The 11,481-nt window shown below is 41.4% G+C and overlaps 1 protein-coding gene across 3 annotated transcripts in view; it reads left to right on the forward strand.

Moving 5' to 3' along the window:
• Nucleotides 1-11,104, forward strand: part of zmym4.1 (zinc finger MYM-type containing 4, tandem duplicate 1) — a 40,292-nt gene extending 29,188 nt beyond the window's left edge. For all 3 annotated transcript variants that reach the window (XM_061897223.1, XM_061897224.1, XM_061897225.1), the window contains 10 exons: nt 924-1,039; nt 1,122-1,323; nt 2,441-2,614; nt 2,691-2,785; nt 4,399-4,570; nt 7,016-7,167; nt 7,242-7,356; nt 7,418-7,666; nt 7,737-7,872; nt 10,184-11,104. In XM_061897223.1, the coding sequence (XP_061753207.1) occupies nt 924-1,039; nt 1,122-1,323; nt 2,441-2,614; nt 2,691-2,785; nt 4,399-4,570; nt 7,016-7,167; nt 7,242-7,356; nt 7,418-7,666; nt 7,737-7,872; nt 10,184-10,418 (1,646 nt within the window). In that variant the 3' untranslated portion in view covers nt 10,419-11,104. The remainder of the gene's footprint in view (nt 1-923; nt 1,040-1,121; nt 1,324-2,440; nt 2,615-2,690; nt 2,786-4,398; nt 4,571-7,015; nt 7,168-7,241; nt 7,357-7,417; nt 7,667-7,736; nt 7,873-10,183) is intronic.
• Nucleotides 11,105-11,481: the final 377 nt, after the last annotated feature.

The following is an 11,481-nucleotide window of genomic DNA, read 5'->3' on the forward strand; positions in this document are numbered from 1 at the left end:
TATTTAATTGTGCAAATTGAACCTTGAACCTGTGCTCTCTTAGAACAGAGTGATGGCTCTATGCTCGGAAGAATACGAGACTGAGGTGTTTTTACGTTGCGTTTAAGGACCGCTGAACAGAGTAAGATGCTACAACGCCCGCCAAAATAATAATAGATTTTACTTCCTACACACTTTTCTTTTCTTTAAGTTTTTAAAGTGCTACAATACAAAGCAATATTTTAAACCAGTGGTCCCCAACCTTTTTGTATCCGCGGACCGGTCACCGCTTAATAATTTTTTTTCTTTGTCATGAAAAAGGGACGTCTTTGTCATGAAAAAGAAAGGTTTTTGTGGTTGGTGCACTAATTGTAAGAGTATATTGTGTTTTTTATGTTGATTTAATAAATAAATAAATAAATATTTTTTTTTAATAAAAATGAATAAAAATTCTTCTGCGGCCCGGTACCAATTGGGCCGCGGCCCGGTGGTTGGGGACCACTGTTTTAAACAATAAAAGCTAAGCCATTAAAACAGATAACATACTAAGACTAAAGCTGTATCAGTGAAGCATAAAAATGCGAAATAGTGTCTTTTCCTGAAGTCTATTTATTTTAGGTATTAAAAAATACTTGGTCAAAATATTTCAGTGTGTGTATAAGTACTTTTTGAGCATACTCAACAATACCACGATAATAGTGATATTTTTGATAGTTTTGGTCACGATAACTGATAGGAAATTTGCATGTTTACATCCCTACCATCTACACAGGTCACTTTTGTTTGGAACAATAGTTGACAGCTACAGTCCTTTAGTCATCCTTGGAAGTGTGAGAAAAGGAATCCTAAAGCCATCTTGTATTTCTAGTTTTCTTTCTTTTGTGTAAATCGATTTCCAACCCAAAGATATAATAAAGAATGATGCATTTGCCCTCTCCTTGAAGATGAAACGTCCATGCCCAAAATCATGGTCGTGCCTGTACCCGTGCCAGTCTACATCCCTGTACCTATGAGCATGTACAGCCAGGTCACCCCCAAGGCTGTCGGCGTGCCGCTGCCGGTATGTAACCACCGCTTTTGGGGACAGTTGGCATAAGGCTTGACATGTTAGCATGCGGCTAATGATTTTGTCCCTTCTGCAGCTGCCCGTGCCCATGTTCCTCCCTGTGAACATGACCAACGCCGACCGCATCGTGGAGACCATCAAAAAGATCAAGGAAAAGTTCCCGGAGGACCCGTTTGAGGCAGAGCTTATTCTCATGGCCGAAATGGTGGGCGAGCAGACCGGAAACGTCAGCGCAGACGAGACTGAGCTGGACAAAGAGGAAAGTGGTCGTGCTGGAGGTAAGAAGACGTTCTGAGCACTGGTGCAGAAATTATTGTATTGCTGGGATGTTTTTGACGTCCTGTCCATTAAATACATGTGGTGATCAAATACATGCACCTGGGGATAGCTTGATTGGCAACACTAAATTGTCCCTAGTGCAGTGGTTCTCAAATGGGGGTACGCGTACCCCTGGGGGTACTTGAAGGTATACCAAGGGGTACGTGAGATTTTTTTAAAATATTCTGAAAATAGCAACAATTCAAAAATCATTTATAAATCTGTTTATTGAATAATACTTCAACAAAATATGAATGCAAGTTGATAAACTGTGAAAAGAAATGCAATAATGCAATATTTAGTGTTGACAGCTAGATTTTTTGTGGACAAGTTCCATAAATATTGATGTTAAAGATTTCTTTTTTTGTGAAGAAATGTTTAGAATGAAGTTGATGAATCCAGGTGGATCTCTATTACAATCCCAAAAAAGGGCACTTTAAGTTGATGATTACTTCTATGTGTAGAAATCTTTATTTAGAATTGAATCAGTTGTTTATTTTTCAACAAGTTTTTAGTTATTTTTATATCTTTTTTTCCAAATAGTTCAAGAAAGACCACTACAAATGAGCAATATTTTGCACTGTTATACAATTGAATAAATCAGAAACTGATGACATAGTGCTGTATTTTACTTCTTTATCTCTTTTTTTCAACCAAAAATGCTTTGCTCTGATGAGGGGGTACTTGAATTAAAAAAATGTTCACAGGGGGTACATCATTGAAAAAAGGTTAGTCATGAGACATTACTTGTACAATTTCACCGCCAAACACTTGTTGCAAGTCAGAATTCCTTTCGCACCGATAGCTACTACTGGTTCCGTCTGGTTACTGTTAGAACCAGTCCTATTATGGGACTGGATTTCGGTACCAGTTCCTAATGATGGCCTATCTATATGTCTCTGGTGAACGTTACAAGTGAATGTGCAAGCAATGGTTAGTTTCACTTACTGCTAATGTCGATTTGAGAGATGTCGACTTAATTGTGTACCTTATCAGGAAAAGTGAAATTGCCTCGTAGAGCAGATTGTGTCCTCCCTATGGTTGCTTGAATGATGTTTGCATGACATGTCTTGACAGACGCCATGAGCACCTTCAGTGACGACATGGACACGGACGACTTGGCCAGTCTGCTCAACAACTGGGATGAGTCCTCCTCAGCCGCGGGTGCCGCCGGAGCCGGGGTCCCGCCCAGGAAGCCTGTCGCTAAGGCTCCTCCGCCTCCCATGGACATCGAAGCTGATTTCCCTGTTGGTAAGTGATCCGACTTCTCTTGGGAACCACATCCCCTAAGACTCGTTTCTGATATGTGCCGCGGTTCCTCTGCTAGAAACCCTGGAGAGGATGAGTGACATGCGTGAGCAGTCCCTGTTGCCCGTCGGCTCGCGACGACGACAAGCAGCTCGGAAATCCAGAGAAAAGAAGGTAATCTGTATGACAGGGTTCTCCAAACTTTTTGAATCGGGGGGCCGCATAAGGTTGAACAGTCATTCTCAAAAAGTGGGGTGGTCTCCCCTAGTGGGTCACGGTGCGGTACTATGCCATCGGGTTTGATTTGAGGTAACATGCTTTTTTTGCCGTACCGGAATATGATGAAGCACATGTAGCACTTGTTTCCACTGTAACCACGGTGGTAGACAAGGAAAGACCGGTGTGTTGTTTCCTTTAATGTTAATAAGCTTGCAATGTTATGCAGAGGAATAGTTATAACAATTTTATAGACAATTTGTGCTATTTATAGTCATGATAGAGAGTGGGGGGTGATATATTATTTTACTGGGGGGGCGTGACAGAAAATATTTTTGAGAAGCACAGGGTTAGGTGTGTGTGTATGTACAGTGTGCGTAAATATATCAGAATCATACTTTATTAATCCCTTATATATATATATATATATATATATATATGTATATATATGTATGTATATATATATATGTATATATATATATATAGGAGGAGAAGCAAAGGGTTAGGTGTGTGTGTGTGTGTGCATATGTACAGTATGTGTGTGTGTGTATATATATATATATATATATATATATATATATATATATATATATATATATATATATATATATATACACACACACACACATGTATGTATATATATATTAGGGGTGTAACAGTACACACAAATTTCGGTTCGGTACGTACCTCGGTTTAGCGGTCACGGTTCGGTTCATTTTCGGTACAGTAAGAAAACAAACAAAATATAAATTTTGGGGTTATTTACCAAATGTGTAAACAATTTCAGAACATATATATACACGCAGGGTCCATTGCCAGGTTTAATGTGGTCAACATATATAAAATAAAAACTAAATAAGATAAGGCTCAGAATGGTTTCTTAACAAAACCTTTCTACTAACAGTGCCTTTTTTTTTTGATTGATTGAGACTTTTATTAGTAGATTGCACAGTACAGTACATATTCCATACAATTGACCACAAAAAAATAAGAGCTGTATAAATGATTGGAAACTCAAGACAGCCATGATATTGTTCTTTACAAGTGTATGTAAACGTTTCACCACGACTGTATATATAAATGTATACATGTATGTATTGTGTACATATGTGTGTGTATAAATATATACACACAAATATACATATTTGTGTAATAATTTATTATATAATAAATGTAATACATTATGCAGCTGAGCCACATCAGAGAGGCCAAAGAGCCGCGGGTTGCCGACCCCTGACCTAGGTGATGATGTAATGCACTATAGCTCATGGGCAATGCAATGACCAACAATACAGATTTAAGCCATCAGATGGCAGCACTTAACAATCAGACAAAGTTTATTGTCACCTTTTTGTAAGATGGGGACCTGCCCGAGACGCTGGCGGTAGTTAGAAAATACTGTCAAATGTACGCCTAACGTCAGTCTACCTGGTGGCGACTCCACAGTGTGGATGGATGTAGAAGTAGCTAGCAGTTGGCATGTTTGCACTAACCTTAAAAAAATAATAATAATTACAAGCTGCAGCAGGAATTTTGTAGATTGTTTTCATCTCTCTGCCGCTGTCCCTTAGGGTCGTAAGCGGTTATCCAAGGCAGCAGAGACGCCAGAGAAAAATGACCCCTCCTCCAACGCCACACTTGACGACGTCCGAAAACTCAAGAGTGCATACGGCGTGGACGCTTGGAAGCGGTGGGTCCGCTGGAGGGAGACTCAGCCGAATGTGGAGATGCCACGTGTTGGATGTAAGTCCAGTTAACTGTTTTGTCAAGATTTTTAGGACACAAAGAGGAATCCATATAGCTTGCATGCTATGCAAAATGTTTTTTTAAAAGGGAACTGTACTATTGGGGCAATTTACACACATCCCTATGTAAGACAATATTTTTTTTAACGCATTCTAAATCGGAAATAAACGCTGGAAAAAGTCTGCTAGCAATAGAGCTAATGGGAGTCTTTCTAGTCTGCTATAACAGTGTGCTAAAAAACATCCAAACACCTCTATGAATGTGTTATATACAAGCTATAAGTATATATTTAATGTAGTAACATTCATCATAACATGTCATATTTTTTTATTTTGCCCATTATTAACCATACGGCAGCGTATTAATCTCAGACATATTACGAAGTTTGCTTTTCCCGTCAGCAACAACAACAAATCTATTACTCACGGCATACCTCGTGGGTGACAACAAAGACGATTTTGGTGCAAGTGATGATCCAGAAACGTATATTTTTGAGCAACATGTAGGACAGGGGTAGGAAACCTATGTCTCGCGAGCCAGGTGTGACTCTTTTGATGACTGCATCCGGCTCTCGGATAAATCTGAGCTGACATTGCTTAACACGATTAGTATTGAATAATTCCACTTGTATTCACAGTGTTAAAAATAAAGTTCAAAATATATAACATTCTCATGCATTTTTATGTTCAATAAATTGCATTAATGGTAAGAAGTAATTTATTTATTATTGGTTAGTGTGGGTCTTGCCCTCCAGGGGGTTCGTAAGACCACCAATCACCAACATGAGAGCCTGTTTCAGGGTTACAATATTGTTTTATTATTCAATAAGTCTCTCAGTTGCTTTCCAACAATTTGTCTTTTTCTCTTTCGTTCTTGCTCGCGCCCTGTCTCCAGCCCAAACCCCGTCTCTCCTCCTGGCTGCTGCTTATAACATTGCGACAGATGATTAGATAACAAGCCCAAGGTGGGCCATCTACGCACCTGTCGCTGATTTCGAGGCCGGTCCTGGCAACACCCTGCTTCGCTGCAGGCCCACAGGCCACGCCCCGTCCACAGTTAGCTTCAGAATAACAATGTTATTAAAAAGAATAAGAGACCTATTATACTCTACAAATGTTGGTCTTACTTAAAAATGCACGCGTTTAGTTGTGTTTAGTGTTAAAAAAAATATTACATGGCTCTTACGGAAATACATTTTAAAATATTTGGCTTCTTGGCTCTCTCAGCCAAAAAGGTTCCCGACCCCTGATGTTGGAGAAGCTGTGTGGTAAACAGATGCAGATTTAGTGAAACACTTAGCATCATGTAGCAGTATTGCTAAGTGCTAACAAAGATATACAAACCACAAACATAATAAAACAATCACTTACTGTACAATATCTGATTTCACTGGCGAGCCAAGTGATAGGGTGTTTATATCTTCCCGTTTACATGAAGATATATTAATAATCCACACGAAGGGTTAAAAAAAGTTATCACAAAAAAGCGTCTTTGTGTGACTTTCTCACCGTCTCCGGGTATACTTTAAGTGTGAAGATTGACCAACTTCTTGGTTCATGGCCACATCCTTCTACTATCCAAGGGAAAGCTATGATTTATAATCTAGAATTAACTTTCACCAACTCTGAGGCGATGCAGTAGCTCAGTATGTCAATATAGCAGCATAAGCTAGTTAGCTCTCTGCGACCAATGCGCCGCTAAAAGTAGATTGTCTGCGTTATAGCTTATAACAAAATCACTAACACCTGGTTAATACAAATAATAACAGAAGAAATTAACAAATTAAAAAGATGGTTTGACGAAAACAGACTATTTGAATCTCAGTAAAACTAAAATAATGCAATTTGGTAACAGTAGAGAGAAAGTCTTACACAAATACAAATAGACGGAATAGAAATTGAAAGAGTAAATGAAACCAAGTTTCTAGCTATAATGATTGTTGATAAAATGAACTGGAAATCTCATGTAAAAAAATATACAACATAAAGTAGCAAGAAACACGTCAATAGTGAATAAAGCAAAACATGTTCTAGACCAAAAATCACTTCATATTCTTTACTGCTCACTAGTGTTAACATATTTGAGTTATTGTGTAGAAATATGGGGAAATAACTACAAACGTATCAGTAAGAATAATACATAATGTTGGATATAAAGAACATACAAACCTTTTATTTTTTTAATCAAAAATACTGATATTCCACAACATGGTGAATTTGCAAACAGCTAAAAGTATACACAAAGCAAACTATAACCTGCTACCCAAGAATATATAACAGTTCTTCGAGGTTGGCAAGCACAACCAAAATTATTCCGTCGATCAGGCGCACCGGGTTATAAGGCGTACTGTCGATTTTTGAGAAAATTAAAGGATTTTAAGTGCGCCTTTTATAGGGTATATGTTAAGTTCCCACGTTTGCTTTATTTTTGACCGTCTTGCAGTGCGCCCTCTGGTGCTGAAAGACGACATCCTCCGCTGCACCACGGCCGAGCTGAGCTACGGCCTCTGCTGCTTCATCGCCGAGGTCAAGCGGCCCAACGGCGAGCCCTACTGCCCCGACAGCCTCTTCTACCTCTGTCTGGGCATCCAACAGGCAAGACCTTGCTGAGAGACGCCGTAAGTGTTGAGCTTTGAACAAGTCGCTGACGCCTTCACCGCCCCCTGCAGCATTTGTTCGAGAACGGCCGAGTGGAGAACATTTTCATGGACCCCTTCTACTGCAAGTTCTCGAACGAGTTCACCGGAATGCTCCGAGGGTTCCAGCCTTTGCTCACAGACAGCGGTGAGTCGGCGCCGATCCGCTGTTTCTGAACGCTTTGTCACGTTACGCCCTCCCGCCGCAGGCTACGTCCACTCCCGCGTGGCGGAGGAGTACCTGTGGGACTGCAAGCAGCTGGGCGTGTACTCGCCCATTGTCCTCCTCAACACGCTGCTCTACTTCTTCTGCAAGAACTTCGGCTTCACCACGGCGGAGCACCACCGCCAGCTGTCCTTCGCCCACGTCATGCGCTGCACCAAGACCGATAACAGCAACGGCAAGACCACCTTCCTGCGCTTCTACCCGCCCATACCCGCCAGCGACGCCGAGCCAGGTAGCCAGGGTAACGACGGCGGCCAACTGTCGAGGCGCGGCGCGTCCAACCGTCGTATGTTTGTGTTCAGATCCGGACCTTGTTCCGCCGGCCAAGAAGCGCAAAGAGGAGGAGGGCAAAGAGGAGAAGATCCTGGAGATGATGGAGAACACGGACAATCCTCTGCGTTGTCCCGTCCGACTCTACGAGTTTTACCTGTCCAAGTGGTGCGTATGTTAGTGAAACAGGGCTGTAACTGTATCACGATCATTCTTATGACCTATGGAAAATAAGGACCAGGAGATAAAATTATAAATGTACATTTTTCTATTTAAAATGTAACCTTTCTCTAAAAAAAAAAGTTAAAGTACCAATGATTGTCACACACACAATAGGTATGGTGAAATATGTCCTCTGGATTTGACCCATCTCCTTGATTACCCCCTGGGAGGTGAGGGGAGCAGTGGGCAGCAGCGGTGGCCGCGCCCGGGAAATATTTTTGGTGATTTAACCCCCAATTCCAACCCTTGATGCTGAGTGCAAAGCAGGGAGATAATGGGTCCCATTTTTATAGTCTTTGTTATGACTCCTCTGATTATAATCCACTCAGCTATCAAGGCAGAAAGGAAAGAAAATGTCATCGTAACACGAGGAAAAATTCCCCTCTTAAAAAGAGTGCAAAAACAATGAATACAAGATATTTTGCTTGTAATAAGCAAATCTATCTGTCAATAGAACAAGTCAGAATTGTCTTGGTAAGACTTCTTGAAATAAGACTGTGGAGGGGGGCGTGGCCCGCGGGCCTGGAGCGAAACGGGGTGTGCCAGGACCGGCCTCGAAATCAGCCACAGGTGCGTAGATGGCCCACCTAGGCCTTGTTATCTAATCACCTGTCGCTGATTTCAAGGCCGGTTCTGGCACACCCCACTTCGCTGCAGGCCACGTCCCCCTCCGCAAAGACATTATATTTAAGCTTTAAAATCTTAAAAGTAATCCTGAAATTAGCCATTTTAACTTTTTAGCTACATTTAATGGTATTGTAAAGTTTTGTCTTATAACAAACTTGTGATGGTCAAAAGTATTATTTTTTTCCCTCTGGGGATTTGTCTAAAAACAAGTTCTCATGTCTTACTGAAGGTCAACGGGCTCATAGTGATGTTAGTAGTTGTGACTGGGAAGTGTTCTTTATAATTTGGGGAGAGTACGCTGTCCGCTGCTCCCTTGCTAAACACATATCTGCTCGACGCTGAAGCATTAACTCCATGCGCTCTGAATACGCACTGCTGATTGGCTTTGTATGTAACCAATCAGATGGTTGTGTGGGTGGGACAATGCTGGGTGCTCAGACAGAGGCAGAAAGCAGAGCAGCTTGTTAAGACTTTAGCTTACAAACTTGTTCGATACACTTCCGAACCGGACCGAAACCCCTGTACCGAAACGGTTCAATACAAATACACGTACTGTTACACCCCTACTATTAAATCACTTTCAATCAATGTTCATTTATAAGCCCTAAATCACAAGTGTCTCAAAGGGCTGCACAAGCCACAACGACATCCTCGGTTCAGATCCCACATAAGGGCAAGGAAAAACTCACAACCTATTGTCAATGTGAATGACTATGAGAAACATCATCTTCATCAATCTTTATTGCAGACCTTAAGATCCATTAAAAATATAAAAAACACAATACAAAACATTGAAAACAAAACGAAACACTAAAACTTTTCAAAACAAAACAATAAAAAGAAACATAAAGCCCAAATGTCAGTTTCTAACATACAAACGTGTGCCAATGGTTCCACAGTCCAGATGAGTATCTAACAGAACTGCAGCCAGGGTTCGTTAACACGGTGATTATGTCATTTTCAGACTCAGATGCCATACACATAAACTTATACATAAGGTTGCGTAGCAACGCTGAGAAAGTGGGCATCCCAACACTAACAAACATCTGGCTTGCACTGGCGCTTCTTGGAATTCCCAGGAGAAGCCTCATACAATCATTATAAGCAACCTGAAGTTTCTGAAAGCATTTCTGCTTATACTTTACCCACAGGGGGCAGTATACAATGGAGTGCAATAGGCTCTGAATAAGTTGATCTTTGCATCATTTGTACAATAATATTTCTTTCTCAGCATGTTGGCTTGGGCATACAGCTTATGCCGCTGTCTGTGTAGGTCATCATCACCCAATAGATCAGTAATGATGTGCCCCAGATACTTAGTTTTACGACACACACGCAGAACCTGTCCTGACAGATAGAATGAAGGAAAAGAGAGATCCTTGTCTTCTCTAGTTCTACATATCATGATGACACTCTTCTTTGCATTATATTTCACATATTTTAAACCATAATCTGCTAGGAGACAGGATGGCTAACCACAGTATTACCAAGTACAAACCTTGGAGAGGACCGCAGATGTGGGTGTTTTGTCATGTGACTCGACTTTGACGTGTGTGTGTGTGTGTGTGTGTGTGTGTGTGTGTGTGTGTGTGTGTGTGTGTGTGTGTGTGTGTGTGTGTGTTTGGTACAGCTCGGAGACGATGAAGCAGCGCACCGACATGTTCTACCTGCTTCCGGAGCGCTGCTGCGTCCCCAACAGCCCGCTGTGGTTCTCCAACACGCCGTTGGGCGAGGACACCAAGGAGGCCATGCTCACGCGCATCCTCGCCGTGCGAGAGCTGCACACGGCGGCGAGTCAGCAGTTGCCCAACAAGGACGGCGACGACGACGACTACATCCCAGACGGCGAAGATGAGTATGAATGATGACGAGGAGCAGCGACGGCGCCAGTGGACTCTTACTGAGGAGGCAACTTGTGCTGTAAAAGAAGCGTAATCTTTGTTGAAGGTCCAACTAACAATGTATTGAACCACATGTTTTCCTCTGCTGTGTTTGGACACCATGTCTGCTATTTGTCCGGTCTTTTTTTTTTTTTTTCTTCTCCCTGTGAAATTTTAAACGCACCTGGTTGCTCTCGTGACGGCGAGTTATGTCAGAGCCCACCGAACTCCCTCAACATTTTTCTTCCTCCATCACAGAAAAATGGTTGCTGCTGAAAAACGGTAATAACTGAGGTGACTTTTTTAAGGGGGAATGTATTAGATGTTGTTTTTTTTTTTTTTTTTTAAAGTCTGGCCAATAGATTGTGAAATTAAACCGCCCTCTTTTTGTATTTTTCAAAAAAAAAAAAAAAAAAGTCCTCTTCAATCTAAGTACTGTAGGTGGCTTAGCTAAAAGAACTTGATGTAGTTTTTCCCGCATTTACAAAGAAGAATCCGGAGAGGTCAAGCCACAGCTAATTCAAGTTATGTCAAACGCACCTTTTAAGACATCGCATGACAACCTCTACCGAGTATTAGGTATGTTAAACATGAAAATATATCAGCCACATGTTCCTTCACAACAACGTTTTGTATTAATCACTTTTTTAAATAAAATACAACCAACTATCTGCGACTGTTGATCAAGTGTTATTTTAGTAAATATGTATTGTCATTTGTATTTATTTAAACCGCATTTTTGCACGGAATTCTCTTGCGGTCAATGATTGGCCAGTATGTCTGTCAATCATGAGGTATTGGATCTCGATTGGCTCGCCTTGGTCACATGGGTGTTTTCTGACAAATGACAACACGGCTGCCGGTATTTGCCGGTAGGCAAATGTGGGCGGGCAGATTAGCATTTCGACTGCTAATAAAGTTAAGTTAAAGTACCAATGATTGTCACACACACACACACACACACAAACTAGGTGTGGTGAAATTTGCCCTCTGCATTTGACCCATCCCCTTGTTCACCCCCTGGGAATTGAGGGGAGCAGTGGGCTGC

Source organism: Nerophis ophidion, linkage group LG04 (assembly GCF_033978795.1).
Source record: "Nerophis ophidion isolate RoL-2023_Sa linkage group LG04, RoL_Noph_v1.0, whole genome shotgun sequence".
Lineage (NCBI taxonomy): Eukaryota > Metazoa > Chordata > Actinopteri > Syngnathiformes > Syngnathidae > Nerophis > Nerophis ophidion.